Raw genomic sequence first — 17,243 nt, 5'->3', positions numbered from 1 at the left:
AGTTGCATTTAATGTAACAAATATGTATCCTAATTGTTTACAAAAGAGGTCTCATTTCATGCTGGAAGGAATTGAATTCTCATCTGAAAGATCTCCTGGAAGTTTCTCTATACCAGTCCAACCAGGACTGTGATTCCCTTATCTCTCTGTAAGATTTAACTTTTTTGGGGGGGGAGAGGGGAGGGGATAAGGGTGGGAGAGGAGAGGGGGGGAGATAGGGAGGTGGGGGAGTAACTTTAGTACAAGTTGACTATATGGTGGGTATTGTAAAATGTGTCTGTGATTGTGTTTCTGTGAACGTTGTCTCTTGTTTTATGTTTCCAGTGTGGCTTTTTGAGTATACGTTGAGATCTTAAACTGTTACTTTTCAAAGAATGATGACGAATATCAAAATAAACCTATCTTTTTTTTCCCGTGTGCACATTTGTATACCGAGCTACCAAAAGTCTTTCTAGGAATAACAGAGTGTATGGTGGCAAGTTTTAATAGAGAAAAAAAAGTAAAAGAAAGCAAAAGAAATATATTTCTGGTGATGTGTGAGCAAAACAATACAAATCTAATTTCATAGCCAAGAAAACTGCTTGTACTTTTAGGGGAAGATTTTTATACTACTTTTAATCTGCTGATAAGCGATTGCTCTGTAGAGATTCCAGAGTGATATCTTCATTTTCGGAGAGTGCGCCTGCTTTTCAGATTATCCGAAGATCAGAGGCAATGGCGGTGCTTTTCTGTACACTGCAATTTACACAAGTTTAGTTTTCCCCCATTAAAAAAAAATCTTTCAGTCGACTAGAAACCAGATCTGAAAATGTTTAAGCCCAATCTTCAAACGCTTTTTAAGCCTAGACTTTCTCACGTAAAACTTCCCAACTTTAACTGCTGGGGAGCGACAGTGGGTTAAATCTAACCTAACTTCACGTTGTATGGAAATTTGCCTTCCCAAAAGAAATTCCAAAAACCAGGATTTCCCCCCATTTTGAACTGAAAAAAGGAGGAAAGGATCATTATTCTCAATATGGGTTTACTTTCAAAATCATCTGAAATGAAAAGCAACGATTGGGCCTGTTAAAGTTTGGGGTTCTGTATTTTATATTTTGTTTTCTCTCTCTCTCTCTTCATTTAATGAATGACAAATGAATCTGAAGTCTAGTTTTAACGAACTGAATATACTGCCTAAATCTGACATATGGCTCCAAACTGATCCGAAACAGGCTTATCTAAACACTTACTATTTAAAAACAAACAAACGATCAAATACTACCCATAACTTAATTCACTTGTTCAACCTACTGGACTCTAGGATATAACATCCCTTTTCACTTTCCTTAGCATTGTGGTAATGAGCGGATATCTTTAAGGCAACCATGAAATAAGCTTTTTAAATATGGTAAAAAATGTTACTTCGTTTTAGTAGAGGATTTGTTTTTTTTAAAGAACAAATTGTTGGAAAACCTGTTTTCTGTTGCACAAGCCCAAATGTATTTTCCACAGATGTTTAATGCTCCAGAATAAAAATCGATTTTAGAACAACAATACCTATATCTCATTGTGTTATACTGCTTCAGCTAAAATTTCAGAAATATTTTCAGTGTGTTTCCCTGAGTTCTACAGTGGCTCGTTAAGTGTATTATAAAGATCAATTTTTTGCCTTTGTTGGGAAAAAAAGTGTCCATGGAAGAAATGAAATGAATTCATTTCCAGGGTATTAAGTGTTTCCTGGCTTCCACTTTAACCTACTCCGTTTCTAAATCAATTTTGTAAAGTATTTCTGAGACCTCCCTTCTTGGGTTAGATGCACCGTTATTTTAAATCCAGATAGGCTACAATGGCCGTAAGGTGAGTGGAGAGTTAAAAAAAATCTTTGCAAACGAAATAAAATATTCCCACCTTTGGTAGGAATGATCAGAATATATAACATAGGATTCCTATTCCCCAGGACTTGATAAGTAATTCCCGATTTAGAAGTCGTTTTACACTTTATGTCTCATGCCGAAACATATGTGCCTGGAAAGTAAAACAAACAAACAAACAAAAAATTAGACCCTAAAGTTCAGATCAGCAGGAAACAATGAGAAATACAGCCAAGATTCTCTTTCCCCTAATTTTGTTAGCATAAAGAAAGAGTGCTCTAAAAGGCAACATTTTGCTTTAAAAAGCTGGAGGAAAAAATCCTCTTTCTATGGGGTAGCCCAAAGAAAACAAAAGAAGTTAAAAGATTTTTGGAGCTTACTGGAGAAAGAGAGGAAGGGAAGTAACTTGTCATAAAAAAAAATACGTGCAGTGCTCTGCAATAAAAGAATATGACCGCTATAAAACTTTACAGGGTATAAATTTCTGAAGGTTAAAGAACTAAACGGCTGTAAAGCAAACAGTGCAAGAAAACTTTCAGGAGCTCCTAAATTACTACAACGACTTGGGGATGTGGGGAAACCCAACACGTAAATACTCTTTTTTCAGCCTCAATCACATACAAAGTTTTTGTTTAAGGGTTGTTTTTTTTTAAGGGGTGGAGGTGGGGGGAAGGGAGTATGTTAATTTATTCTTCTTTATTCTTTTCTTGCAGATGCCGTGAAAATCCAGCACTCTGGATGCTTCCCTTTGTTCTTTCTTTCTTAGCAATTCCAGGCTGCCAGAATCCCGAGCCATAAACTCACAACAACAACAACACACATACACACACACATATATACACAGAAGTTCTGGCGAGACGTCTGGGCTTGGGAAGCTCTTTATCTGTTTACAGCCCTAGCCTTCCTCCTCCAGAGGAGAATGCCCAATTGTTTAGTCTCGGAATTTGAAACAATAGAGGTTTTCAGAAGCAAAATCATTTCCCCTACTTTATTGCTACTAAAACGACTGGATGGTAGGGATACTTTGCAGAAAACTCTGGGGCTTGCTTTTACTTTTTTATAACCATCTATCCGCAAAATTTCATGAACCGTTTCCTGATTTCCATGCTTCACCCCTCCCCCAACAAATAAGTTTTCTCTCCCCCTCCCCCCCCCCCGCCCCATCCCTCCACCTTTCCCCTAGTCTATTTTTATTGGATTCATCTGTTTGTGTGGCTAGGGGGATTTTTAATTCGGATGGTCGCTAGATGGCGCTGTTGCTCCATGTTAAAAATCACAGGCGAGCCAGTGCCTTAGCATTACGGCTATTTAATAACACCTTGATTTCATTAGAAACAACAAACTGGGTATTGCAGAAGAGTATGAATAATCCTGAGAGATAAAATATAGGGTTAATTATAGCTATTTTGCCGATTTTATAGGCTACATCTATTTTTTCCCTGCGTGTGTAAATTATATGAGATTTAAAAGAAGGTAACTCTGGGAATCTGGTTGCTAGGAGGATTTAGGACGAAACACGCATCTATTTTAAACGTTCATCTGAAAAACAGCTATTTTGTCTTCTACGCGGTTAGTTCGGTTTGTTAGATGACAATATTTTAATTATGCTAAAATCTAAGATTTACATTTTCTGAAATGAAAAAGAATGAATCAAAGATTGGGCGGAGGGGGCGTGTTTTTTCCTTTTAAAAATGCTTCTACAGTGTACTTTCTCATTTGTTTATTTAAAATTGTTTACAGTCATAGACATTAAATTATTTATCCATAACACATGTTTTATGGGTATTGAACCACGGTATTTTTGTATTTTTGCCCAACGGTTCGATTACATTGCTGATTGCTTGCTCAACTGATGCCCATAGATATTTAAGAAAATATAAGAAAGGAGCCTAACCTCTGTATAAAGTTAATAAAAAATAGAAATTTTACCGTGCTGAAATACTTAGAAAGATTCCACTGGTCCAGCAACAACAACGATATAAAGTTTTGTATCTGTAAATTCATTTTCATTCTGATCTTTCCCCCCTCCAAATTACGAAGCAATAATGGTTAAAATATAGTCTCACACATATAGCTAAGGAAGAAGCAAAACAAGGAAACACAAAAATACAATTTTAATATAAGATTTCTTTTAAACTTTTGTATCAAAACATTTTCTGGATAAATACTTCTTTTCACAGATACAACAAATTTATGACTTTTCATATAGAATTTTCTGGAACGGAATATAACAAAAGTAAAAGGATACATTACCTAAAGCAATAATTTTCCATGCAGAATTTAATATGTTGCTTACAAATCCAAAATTTAAATAGCTCTAAATTGTATTTAAATATGCTAAAAACCCCAATACATATTTAAATAGAAATACCTGTAAAATTAATAGAAGTCCATTTTATACACTCAATAAAATGCAAAATAATGAAAAGTTATGTTTTCCGTAGTATGCTTTTTCTCTCTCTGTTATTTCCTAATAAATCTTTCCTCTACTGGGTATTTATAAATTATCTTCTCTCTCTCTTGTTTTTTCTTATAATAGAAACATTTTCCTTTCACCAGGAATCACCAGTACAGTATATGAATGATTTAAGGTCAGCCATTGATTTCTGATGCATTGATGAGTTAGTACCACATGATGACTATAAAATTCTACTGCATTTGATAAAATGTTAACTTCCAAGAACAACTGAAGTGTCTCCTTCTCTGTCTCTATCTATACCAACAGCTGAGTATATAATATGTTTTATTTTATATAAATATATACAGACATACAAGAACTTAAGTTCCTTTCTGAAAATACTTTTGTCTTTTATTTGGGATTTTTGTTTGTTTGTTTGTTGCTGACAATAATCATCCTAATTTTTCTAATAAAACACACACACACAAAACCCTGAGATGTTTTGCTGTTTACTCAGGTGATCTATCTATCTATCTATCTATCTATCTACCTATCTATCTATCTTCAACGATGAAAACAAACTATACTCAATCGACAGTAAAATTGTCTAGAAAAATAAAATCTTAACTTGTCTTTTAGGGGAGAAAAAAATCGTATTTATGCTTCTGCAAACACTCCAACAACAATCATTACTTGAAAAGGATTTTGGAATAGGATAAAATTATCCCTTTGCAAAATAGAGGAAAAGAAATACTAAGGATGGTTTACAACTTTTATTCTCTGATCCTAACTTTCTTTCTTTCTTTCTTTCGTAAAATGTTTCTACTGTCAGTTTTAAATGTAGGTTTTTACGCAAAACAATAGAAAGAGTGACTTCTAGCTGGAACATTTTAACTTTTTCTTATTAGCGTTTTGGAAGCAGATGATTGAAAATTGTCCCCCAGTTTGAGGATGGGCACGAAATAATGTTTCATTCACCTTTTGTGTGTAAGTATAAGGTAGTTGGATGGAACGGAAAGCAATTTACATGTAGGCAGGGCGGAAAGAAAGATACAGTAGTGTCTCTTTACGTCCTACTGAAGGTTGAAAGATTGAAAAATATAGCTGGAAGTATATGGGGGATGTCAGGAGAGAGGGTGTTAGGGACACTGGGAAGCGTTTAAGTTGGGAGGGTTTTGTGTAGTTATTATCTGAAATATGTTTCAGCAATATTTGCTGACTGCGATAAATGAATTTCAAAATCTACCCCCTGTGTGTTTATATTGTGGAAAACTGCAGTGTTGGCATGTTAGAGGTAACTTTGCTCGGTTGTTACCAAATGTCAATAAAATAGAAAGTCTTTCTATTTCATCCCCCCCCCCAATCCCACCCCCTCTTCTTCCCAGCTTCCGTAAGCACCATGTTAAAAAAAAATAAAAGTTTAAGTTGGTGGGGGGGGGTGGAGATGGGGGACCATGCATCAGTTAATGTCCATAAAGGTTCTGTTTTGGATGTGATAAGCGAAACAATTCTTTAGTTTGCCATCATGCCCAGCCACATCTTTAACAAATCCTCTACCGTGGGAGGGAGGGAGGGGGAGATGGGATGGGGAGGGGGGAACCACAAAAAGTCAATGTTATATATGAAAAACTATAATCATTTTAATTCAATATTGACACCCCAACATCTTGCAATAATGCGAAAGGTTCCAATCGAAACCTCTGTTTTATAGCAGTAGAGGAAGGAACTCGTAAAACCCTAACAGCTTTTATGTAGTGCGGTATAAACAACAACAACATCCCTGGCTTTATTGCGTTTTATAGTTTGTTAAACAGTTTACAGCCTTTTTTGGGGCTATTACAAATGCAATTCCCTTCATGTGATAGTTAAACCTTTATCAATAATAAGGAAATTGATCATTAAAATGTTAAATATGACTACCTCGTTTGTTTTAAAATATGTTTAGGATAAGAAGCTGTATGATTTGATAACTTGTATTAAAATACCAATTACATTTATAGGACCTTTTAAAACTGGTAGCAATTAAATCGTGTTCTTTTACAGTTTTCCAAAGCGACCCTGACATTTAAAAAGGCTAAAACTGCCTCGTTAAAATTTTGAAATTAACGACTGAGCGCGCCTCTCTTTGATTTTCCAACACTCCCCAAAAATCAATCTTTTGGGTGGTCTAGGTATTTGATTTGTTGTGAGGCGAGAGATATCTCATTAATGTAGGTAGTTAAACATATTTAATCCGTATATTCACCCCACCTCTCCCTCTCTCTCTCTCTCTCTCTCTCTCTCTCCCTCTCTCTCTCTCTCCCTCCCTCTCTCCCTCTCTGGCTTTTCCTTCTTTATTCTCTCACACTCTTCTTTTCACAATCATGCAGTGCACAGTCCGTGTGGAGTAAGGAGAAGCCAATGGGATGAGGTTTTGGTAATAGATGCAAATGATCATGAAAAGACACTGCAAAATATGAAACAACTCATTTGCGCCGAAGTAAATCACTGAAAACTGTTTATGAACTGGCATCTCTTCTTGGAAATGTAAAGCGAGAACTCTATAAGTGGCGATTTTTTTAGGGGGGGGGGAAGCAAGAATTCAATATCATGCAGGCTTAGAGTTTTGATTATATCCTCCTTTTATATTCCTGGAAACCACAAACTGTTGTTGCTTAGCATCTTAGCTCTTTCTGCGCTAATAGATTCCCGTGGTTTAAAAAAAAATTAAAATGAGCTCTTATTTTGTCAACTCACTGTTCTCCAAATACAAAACCGGGGACTCTCTGCGCCCCAACTACTATGACTGTGGCTTTGCTCAGGATCTTGGAGGTAGACCCACAGTTGTGTATGGACCCAGCACTGGTGGTACCTTCCAGCATCCGACCCAAATTCAGGAGTTTTACCACGGAGCATCCTCTCTCTCCAGCTCCCCTTACCAACAGAATCCCTGCGCTGTAGCGTGCCATGGGGACCCAAGCAACTTCTATGGATACGACCCATTGCAAAGACAAAGCCTGTTCGGTGCACAGGAATCGGACCTGGTGCAGTACACGGATTGCAAGCTAGCTTCCAGCGGCCTGGGGGAAGAGGCGGAGAATTCAGAACAGAGTCCTTCTCCTACACAGCTTTTCCCTTGGATGCGACCGCAAGGTGAGGCGAAATAGAAAGGGCAGAGAGGAGGCATTTCCTGAACCCATAAAGTATCCCCTTTCCACAGTTACTTTTTACTGCTTTATGGGGGTAAACTTTTGCACTTGTAAATTGCTTTATAGTTTAATTACCCTGAAGGAGACCTTTTCTTCTCCTTGTGGAGAGCTGGGCTTTCAATGTGGGGCGCTTCCCCTAAAGTTTATTGCACTTTTATAGCCTGAAAGCGCCTTCATTTGAGGGTGTTTTTTTTGTGTTTTGTTTTGTTTTTGGTCTTCGCCCGGGCTCTAGCTATACACTGTGCTTTGACTACAAAGGAGTGGGGAGAGATTTTTTTTTTTTAGTGAACCCATTTTGTGATTTTTCCACCCCCACACGCTTTCCTTGAGAGTCCCCCCCCCCCCCCCCCCTTTGTAATATTATAGAAGAGTCGGGTCTGTCTCTGTGTTTGTTTCCTGCCTTTGCTTCTGTCTCCTCTCTCCTCCCCCCCCCCTTCGCTTTCTATTCCGGAGCCTGGTTTATGTATCTTTCAACCTCCTTCTCTTCTCCCCCATCCTTTGCCACCCCCCAGCAGCCGCTGGACGCAGAAGGGGGCGGCAGACCTACAGCCGTTACCAAACCCTGGAGCTGGAGAAGGAATTTCTCTTTAATCCCTACCTGACCCGCAAGCGGAGGATCGAGGTGTCGCACGCCCTGGGACTGACAGAAAGGCAGGTCAAAATCTGGTTCCAGAACAGAAGGATGAAATGGAAAAAGGAAAACAACAAAGACAAGTTTCCCAGCAGCAAATGCGAGCAGGAAGAACTGGAAAAACAGAAAATGGAAAGAGCCCAGGAGGTGGACGAGGAAGGGGACGGACAGAAGGGGGACAAGAAATAAGATTTTTAAGAACTGAGAGGCAAGCACTAAGGGTCTGATGGGATCCTGACTCTTACATTAATGGCAGCTAATGTAAGGGGGGGGGAGGGAACAATGCATAGAAAAGAGAAGAAGAAAAAACCTTTTATTGCTGTAAAACAATATAGCTCTAAGCACCCACTTTTCCTGATTGTCCTTTGGTACAATGAACAGTATGCAAAAGAGATCCGGAGGTCTTTCTAGCCTTTCGCCAGTTATTAACTAGTGGTAGTGTATCGCAATAGCTTATGTAAAACATGACTGTGAATTTTCTCTCTCTCTCTCTCTCTCTCTCTTCTTTATTGGGGGGTTGGTTAACTCTGCTTTCAATGCTATAGGAGTTTATGTGAAATTATATTGTGCACTTTTGAATCCTCCTCCTTTCTGTTGTGGTTCACTGTATGTACTGGAGGTAGCTATTGAAACAGACATCCCGACAACATGAAACTGCCTATTTATGCTGTAGTTATCTCTTCCTACTCTCTCGCTCTCTCCCTCTCTTTTATGTTGATTCTTTTGTCACGTTCCTTGCTTCTGTTCTTGGGTTTTGGTTTGGGTATTTTTTTTTTTTTTTACAGTTTTGTGTCTCTTCCAAAAGCCTTTTTTCCCTCCTCTCTCTCTCTCCTTTAGTTAGCATGCGCACAGTGGAGCAAGTTGTAAAGTGATCCTTAGGTTTACTGTGAAAAAGAATGTATACTGTATACGTGAATTACTTTATGGGGGAACTAATGATATATTTTGTTGTTCTTTCATCACTTTGTTCTATTGTCTAAACCTGGAAGCGGCGGAAGAAAGTTACAATAAAGTTTACAAGCGAGAATCCCGTGACATCATTCATTTACCCTGCTTCATTTCCTCCAGGACTACTTTGATAGAAAGGAAATAAAAGTCAATTGTGTCAGACTTGCAGCCCTTGAAACCCAAGGAGTGTTTAGCCTTTAGCGAGACTGAAGAGTTTAGGTTGCTGTTAAGACTGGAGGAGGCAGTGACTGAAGTATGCTCGTAGGGTTTTTCGTCTTTCGGGGTGCGGGGAGGGGGGGCAACGGATTGTTTTGTTGTTGTTTTTTAACAGTTCATATATGTTGACAGATTAGGTGGCTGTGTGGAAATCCTTCCTCAAGGTAAATTTTTCTTTCATTGCTTACTCCCGGTTTCCCCGAGATGAATCCCAATCACTCAGAAATGAATCACTCCCCCCCCCCTCCATCGGTTTGCAGAATTGTCAGTTGTGCAATTGAGTGGCTGACATGCTAACCCTCCCTGCTTTGCCTGATATCTTCCACCCTGGAACTACTGAAGTGTATGTACGTGAGGTTTGTTTTCCCTTTCAACATAACCTTGGGAAGGCGGAACAGCGAAAATCTGAGATGCAGATGAATCATCATCTTCTCATTTGCCAGTAAGGCTTTGATTTAAAAATGAGAAGGGGAGAGAGAGAGAGACAGGTTACTTTTTGGAAGATCTCCCTGCTTCCCCAGCAGAAAGCTAAGCAGACAGCTGGTAACGCTTTACTTATAGCTGTAATTGGCTGCCCTAGAACCGCTGACAAGCTAAACAAGGGATCTGTATAGTCTTTATTTTTCGCAACCAGGAAAGCCAATGCCAGCTCAATGCGCAGCTCAACGCCTGTGGCACGAGAATGAATTAAATATACAGCTGAATAGCATTTTTTTCCCCACAAAAACCCTAAAGTAGGGGGTATCAATGAGGCATTTGTCTTTTCAGGGCTACAGATAAGGGGTGGGGGGAAGGGTGTACAGCCTCCCGAAAAACTATGACAAAGACCGTGGAGAGCTTATGGGGCGAAGGAAGGAATTTTAGACAGAATCAATAAAGGAATAAATAGAACTCCGTTCATTTATTTCTCCCAGCAAAGAGAGAGAGGGAGAGAGAGATGCTGTTTTATAACCAACGTTTTTCTACCCTTCCCCCCCACCCCTCCTCTTTCTTCGTCTCAGTTGAAAACTGATTACAGGTTGCTTATCGACTCCGGCTCAATTCCACCCCATTCTCGCATAGATCTTGGAGGGTTTATATCACATACATTATTTATCATATTTTATAAATCCAATAGTACTCCAATTTTTTTTTCCACATTACCAGGAGCCAGTGGGGAAGCTGGCTGCTGATTGGAGCGGGCAAAATCACGTGCCCCGGAGTCACATGGGCAGGGAGGAAAAAGGGGGTCCTTTTTGGTGTAAATCTGGACTCTAATTCCGTAATATATCACGGTACCTCGTAAAACCGACACTAAAACGTCCCGGCCTACAAATCACCCGGCCAAATTATGAGTTCATTGTATTATGCGAATGCTTTATTTTCTAAATATCAAGCCGCAAGTTCAGTTTTCCCATCCGGCGTCTTTCCTGAGCAAACTTCTTGCGCTTTTGCCTCCAATACCCAACGAACGGGGTATGGATCTGGTTCCAGCGCCTCTTTCGCTGCTTCCATGCCTGGGCTGTACGCCAACGCGGGCAGCGTGCACCCCCAAACCTCTAGCATGTATTCCACCAGCTACGGCCTGGAAACCAGTTCTTTCAACATGCACTGTTCTCCGTTTGAGCAAAACCTCTCGATGATGTGCCCGGGAGATGCCTCCAAGCAGACGTGCAGCAAAACGGATCAGAGGGACTCAGACTTGCAAAGCGAAAGCAACTTCCGGATCTATCCCTGGATGAGGAGTACAGGTAAGTCAGAAGCCTCCTTAAAGGAAGACGCCTTAGGGGGGGAAAAAATGTAAATTATTTTATGGCGTGCGGGAAAGGGTGGGGGGAAGGGGAGGGGGGAATTGTCCCCAACTCCTTTTATGACGTTTCGCCGAAAATGAAGCGCTCTTTCGCTCTGCCTTCGAGAGAGAGAGAGAGGGAGAGAGAGACCCCCCCCCCCATAAAGCCATCCTTTTAGCTTTAAATATTTATTACAGCTGCTGGTGCTGCGTGTATGCGATGCAAGAGGCAGTTTGTCTTAGTGAGGAAAGGCAGGGCTGCAAAATCATAGCCAGTAGCTTCTTGTCCCCATACTTAACTCTGTTTAAAAAAACAATGTTTTTGTTGGCTTGTTCTTAAATCAACTCTGTAGAGGCGGCTCGCAGGTTTGTTATTTTTTTTTTTTTGATTTATTTATTTATTTGCTTGCTTGTTTAAAATTGCCAGAGTCTTAGCATAACGTCCCAGACAGCGCAATTAAGCCCTGGATGTGACCATGAGTCTAATAGAAACGGCAACACATAATCCCTGCTTTCAAACTTGTGAAATTTCGGAAGGGGAATAAATAAAGAAACAAATAAATAAATGCGGGTCTCGTGTCAATAACGCAGCGGCTAGGATCCCTGGTTAATCAAGGTCGGCGTGTTTGTGCTTTTCCTTTGCCTGTTGGAGAAGCTCTGGGTAAGGTGCTGATCTGCGGTAATGGAACTGCATTGGGTTTATTAGACAAAGTGCCTGGACCAGCTTCCAAAAGTTGTTAGACCCACATGATGCTGTCAGAGTGATGAACAAACACGGGCCGTGGAGCTCTGGATTCTGTTTCCTCACCACAAGATAAGGGGAGAGGGACAGGGTCTCATTAAGCGAAGATGCCTACTTAGCATATGTATTTAAAATACAAATCTGTCTAATGCACCCATCCCGGCTGGCATACGTATCTTTCATTCACCAACACGCTTCCTCTCAGCATATTAGTGTCAATTAACATTTAATAAATATCCTTATTCATTACAAGAGATAGTGTTCTGACATAGCCTTAGTTTCCCAATACACTGAATTCATTTCAAGCATTAAGAAATGCACGGGTTATAAGGCGTGAAAACGCTGGCCTGTCTCTCTTTTGTTGTTGGACGAAATCACTTCTAATTCTTATCTGGTCTTTCTCAGATCACTACCTAGCAAATTGAAATATGAATATCTCATTTTTACTCTAAATTGAGGTTTAAAAAAAATTGCTGCCCCATTGAAAGCAGTGTGGAACATGTGAGCTCATTTCGCTGCTACTCTTAAACTCTGGTTTTCCTATGATTTGCCAGATTGCAACTTGATAGCCTCCTGACTAATGAGTTAACTTTAAGCCAGATAGTCTGAACGTATGTTGGTAGGAAACTTTAGGGGAGAACAAACTCCTGCCCAATGTATGTGCCAATTGAAGGAAGCCCAATGTAGGCGCTTGTGTTACCCTACACTTATTTGTGGTCAGTATTTTCCATTACCTGCTCCATAATCCATTCACTTTTACAGTTGATGTATCAAAGACCAAATATTTCTGGTTGTGAACACTTCATCTCTGCCTTTCGATTTAAGGATCCCCCACTCCTTCTTTCTAACGTGTGCCACTGGATAACAACAAGACTAGGGAGGATTTTGGAGTAGTGCGAATATGCTGGATTCCTGCGAAGACAAGCCCTCCAAGATGCATATTTTGTGGTTTGCAGTGCCTAAAACTAAAACACTACCTGCTCCTAGAGATCCCCCCCCCCCCACCTTTGCCCACTGTGTAATTGGGTTTGTGGAATTTCATCAGCGATGAAAAGATAGTATAGCCATTCCCATTCAACAACAGTTTATGGCTCTTCCCTCAACGGATTTTACAACCCACATTCCACAGAACTGCAGCTTTTACTTCCTTGCTAGCTCTTTTACAGCTAGCCTGGCCATTTTCCTTTTCCTTTCTTTAATAACCATCTTTTCTTCCTTAAAAAAAAAAAGAATCCACTGGAATGTTTTGGATGGATGTTGAGGGCTTGTACTGGCCATCCTGGGTATCAACTGAATAGAAAAAATAGAAACCACAAACATCATGTTGCTGCATAATTATTTCCAATTGAATTCCAACAAATGGCACGAAAATGTGCTCTGGTTTCATTCCAGTCCCCTTTCACAGACAACTAAATAGTTGCGGGTAATGCCGGATGACTGCCGAGTCTTTGTGTCAGCCTGTTCCCATGTAGATAAAAATATTCCTCTTCAAAACCTTCTGGTTATGCAGCCCCATCTTTCTGACAGATTTAAAAAAAAAATACCCCACTTTCATCTGAGGAAGTAACATTATCCATGTCAACCACTGACTGCGCCTTTCCAGTAGACCAGAGCAATGTAATACAGAAAATATTCCGTTAAATAATTAAGACCATTGCGCAGTTTACAAACAGGGCTTAATGATGACAGCTTTAACAGAGGACAAATAATTGAAATGGTATATTTAGCAGATGCTTCTATCTAGTTAGGGAATGTATTTATTAATTTATTTATTCCCTTGTTAATGGGAAATGTCCTAGGTTAAAAAAAAAATAAAAACATGCTTTCATATGAATGTGGCAGCAAACTTGCTGAAGTTCTCTCCCGCACAAACGCAATCTGAAAATAGGGAACACCTCCCCCCTTCCCCCGATAAAAAAATAATTCAATATGTGATATGTGTGTGTGTGTTCTGTTAGAATGAGATATTCTTCCAAAATAAAAGGATCAGATTCTAAGCCGAGGTAAAATTGTCAGTGCTCTATTAAGGAAACAACTGGGGATCTGCCGTTGGTGGATTAAATAGCTATGCTATTATGGACAATGTCTAGAATATGTTTGAACAAAAAACAAAAAAAGCAACCGAACAACCACCCAGAGTTCATTTGATTCTAATTTATTGTTTCACAGGGACTGACAGAAAAAGGGGACGTCAGACCTACACCAGGTACCAAACCCTGGAACTGGAGAAAGAATTCCACTATAACCGCTATTTGACCAGAAGAAGACGCATCGAAATCGCTCATGCTTTGTGCCTGACAGAGAGGCAGATCAAAATCTGGTTCCAGAACAGACGCATGAAGTGGAAAAAAGAAAACAAAACGGCATGCACCGGTTCAAATAGCCAGGAAAAACCAGACGCTGAAGATGATGAAGAAGAATGAAAGGGATGGGGTTTGGATGAAGGGGACTTTAGTCCAGAAAGATAATCCAGGAAACGTGAAACCTAAACATAAGGGACTATATATAAAAAAATAAATGAAATCAACATAAAAACAACCCTAAGAATGATGCATTCTGTTTCCTGATACTGAAAAAAATACTACCTATATTACAGTCTTTTTTTTGTACAATAGAATGGATAATAATATCTACCTATTAAATGTGGCTTTAGAGTCAGATAGATACATTTTTCTATGTGGGTCTTCCTATAGTACAAGTATTTGTAAATCTCCCTGTTTGTATTTCCTTGTGTACTTTTTTGGTATGAAGTAATGTGGTCGTGTTAGCACCTTTAATTAGAAAATGTGATCTGAAAGTATGAGGGGAAATTATACATAGCGTATATAGTACTCTGTACATAATATGAATTATCATTACCGCTTGTTCTGTTGTAACCTCTGTGGTTCTTTTCTGGTTGCGATGCTGTTTTGTCTGTGTATATTTTTACCTGGACCACTTCCTTGTTCAAGTCATTAGAAAAAAAAATGAATTAATATTGTGCTGAGTAAAGCGGTGTATATCAAGGTAGAAGATTATTTAATAGCGGCGCGTTTCTTTTTCCTGGTTTGTGATTATTATTCTTCAAAATAATAATAATAAAAACACCCACCAATAGTCTAAAACGGTGTTCAGTTCATTGCACTTTTCTTATGTGTTTGCATTATTATAATTCAGTTGTTTATTTCAGGATATAAAGAAAATATCCCTTTTAATTTCCCCTGATACGTCATCTTATTCGTGCCCGATAATTTTCAGCATAACAGTCGTATTTAACATTTTAATGACATTTCTACAGCTGTTAATGCTTTAAAACATTTAGCGAAATAAAACTCATAGTCGGGTATAAAAAACAATTGCCAAGAATATGGATTTGCAGATTTCACTCTTTTCCCTTCCTCCAAATATCTGCACAGATTAGTCTACTGGGAAAAAGATGGGAAAGGTAAAAGCAGAGAAGCAAGAAACAATAAAAAAACTATCTATATATTATATATAGATACGTGTGACTAATCTGACCCTTTCCCAAGGACACAAGATATTCTGCGATGGTTTGGGGTTTGTTGTCCCCCACACTTTCGATTGCTTTATTGTGGACTGTAACTATTTCATTAGCATCAAATAATGTTTAACATCAAAGCACACATAAAATAAATTAAACCAATTAAACTCAGGAAAATCAACAATGCAAAACAATGGTAACTAATTTTAAGCACTTGTGAGCAACTCTCTCTCTATCTCTTTTTAACATTTCCAGTGTGCGCAATAAACGACCGTATTCTTCAAGTGGGAGATGTACGTAGTTCTAGAAATGTGTGCGTAACAGGAATACCAATAAAGCAGACCGCGTGGAATTAGGTGTAGCTGTTAAATGGCTTCTTTCTTTCTTTCTTTCTTTCTTTCTTTCTTTCTTTCTCATCTCATCACGGAAGCTGAAACATTTAATAAAATATCTTTCTTTCATTTTACCCCAGTACACACTTATTGATAGAGAAGCGTGGGATGCCGAAATAAGAATATAAAAGCTTTTAGATAAAATAACGTAGCCCATTACTAAAAAAAAAATCATGATGGTAGGCCACTTATTATATGTATCATATATTATGGCATTTACACAGAAATCCCACTAGATCAGAGAATAAAAGAAGGTGAAAACTAAAATTTTCCTTATCAAATTCCCCCATTGTCATTTGTTTTCATACGCACTCTTTCCAGAGCGAAAACTGAGTTCCAGAAAATTCCTATTGCTCGTGAAACGTGTTTTGCTGCATTGGGCCAGATCTATTGTCCCTGTGACATGTACTTCTGCAGTGCCTGGCATCTCTGAATTAAGGATTTAAAAAAAAAATCTTTATTCTGCTCACTCTATTGAAGCACATCTTATCAGCGTAGTATCAAACCTTACAGCCCGCTGGTGATTTTCACACACAAAAATTACCTAGTGTCAGGGTTGCCAATTAATGTTCTGAGTGTGTGGGGTGTTTGATCCTAACTACGTAGTGAAACATAAATACATAGGTTTAGATTATGCTATAGAAACAGCCAGCATTTCTCTTTCAATATATTTATCTTGATCTATTTCTAAATTCTCCCACGCCCGCAATGGCTAATCTTCTATTTTAGCAGAAGGATTCATAATTACACAGCTAAATAATGTTAAAATAAAACCCACTGTTTTAACATCCCTTATCCTTTAAAAATCTTTTTTTAGCCTTATATATAAGGTGTGATTCAGACACCGCCATTAAAACCCCCACCAGGAAAAAAAAAAAGATCTTTGCATATTCTTTTATTTTTGTTTAAAAAATAAAAGATGGCGGCTAAGAAAAAGACTGCTGTTAAAGCAGTCATGAAGAAATGCAATAAATTCCTTGTTGTTTTATGAAAATTTACAACTTTGTGATAGAACTTTATGAGTGGCTGGGTTCTGGGATTGGCCAGAGCCGGTCATGTGGACTGCTAACCGTGAACATGAACTTTTTATGATTTCCCATGTGGTTATATTGCACCATTCTTTTGGCCGCTGTACCTTGGGTCGGATCAGTGTCCTCTATAGGGCTCTTGCTTCTTTAGATTTTTTTACTTTCGTGTATAAACTCGATAGGGCTAAAAGGGGGAGGAGGTGGTGGAGGGGGTAAACACAGACACACACACTCTCACCCCCCAAAAGAGAGCGAGAGAGAGTTAAAAGATTTTTGTTTTTAATTCCTGTGTTAATTTGCCTGCTGATTTTGGAATCTCAGTAGTAATGGAGGGGAAGTGGAGATTCTCTGCCGAGTGGAGGCTGATATTTTTCAAAGAGGGAAGTTACTCCATTTTCTATGCAAATGACAGCAATGCAAGAAGCTATCCCAAGTCAGAGAGACAATCGACGGCTATCAGGTTGGGACAATATTTGTCAGCTAAAAGATAAACAAACGCTATTTGCTCTTTAAAAAAACTTATACCGCAGAAATGGACTTCAAAAGGTAAGGGAATAATATATGTTTCTCTTCATTTGATTTTTTTTTCTTTTTGCTTTGA

General features: G+C 38.9%; 3 protein-coding genes across 3 annotated transcripts in view; all 3 read left to right on the top strand.

Annotated features, from left to right (window-relative positions):
* Positions 1-6,718: 6,718 nt before the first annotated feature.
* On the top strand, positions 6,719-8,256 carry HOXB8 (homeobox B8). Its single transcript, XM_024203736.1, has 2 exons — positions 6,719-7,380; positions 7,949-8,256. The coding sequence occupies exons 1-2, from the start codon at positions 6,960-6,962 to the stop codon at positions 8,254-8,256; spliced, it is 729 nt and encodes a 242-aa protein (XP_024059504.1). The 5' UTR covers positions 6,719-6,959.
* A 2,227-nt stretch (positions 8,257-10,483) lies between these two features.
* HOXB7 (homeobox B7) lies at positions 10,484-14,827 on the top strand. Its single transcript, XM_024203754.1, has 2 exons — positions 10,484-10,961; positions 13,911-14,827. The coding sequence occupies exons 1-2, from the start codon at positions 10,562-10,564 to the stop codon at positions 14,162-14,164; spliced, it is 654 nt and encodes a 217-aa protein (XP_024059522.1). The 5' UTR covers positions 10,484-10,561; the 3' UTR covers positions 14,165-14,827.
* A 2,043-nt stretch (positions 14,828-16,870) lies between these two features.
* Positions 16,871-17,243, top strand: part of HOXB3 (homeobox B3) — a 58,111-nt gene continuing 57,738 nt past the window's right edge. The window contains exon 1 of the mRNA XM_024203745.2: positions 16,871-17,188. The gene's annotated coding sequence lies outside the window, so the exon portion shown is untranslated. The remainder of the gene's footprint in view (positions 17,189-17,243) is intronic.

Source organism: Terrapene carolina, unplaced genomic scaffold (assembly GCF_002925995.2).
Source record: "Terrapene carolina triunguis isolate 2854851 unplaced genomic scaffold, T_m_triunguis-2.0 Scaffold193, whole genome shotgun sequence".
Lineage (NCBI taxonomy): Eukaryota > Metazoa > Chordata > Testudines > Emydidae > Terrapene > Terrapene triunguis.
The sequence above is the reverse complement of the archived record's forward strand: the minus strand, read 5'-3'. Positions and strand labels throughout refer to the sequence as shown.

Bases quoted from the DNA above. Each gene is read 5' to 3' on its own strand.
- HOXB8 (XM_024203736.1), top strand. From the start codon at position 6,960: ATGAGCTCTTATTTTGTCAACTCACTGTTCTCCAAATACAAAACCGGG. The intron at 7,381-7,948 runs GTGAGGCGAAAT...GCCACCCCCCAG, and splicing joins CCCTTGGATGCGACCGCAAG to CAGCCGCTGGACGCAGAAGG.
- HOXB7 (XM_024203754.1), top strand. From the start codon at position 10,562: ATGAGTTCATTGTATTATGCGAATGCTTTATTTTCTAAATATCAAGCC. The intron at 10,962-13,910 runs GTAAGTCAGAAG...ATTGTTTCACAG, and splicing joins TCCCTGGATGAGGAGTACAG to GGACTGACAGAAAAAGGGGA.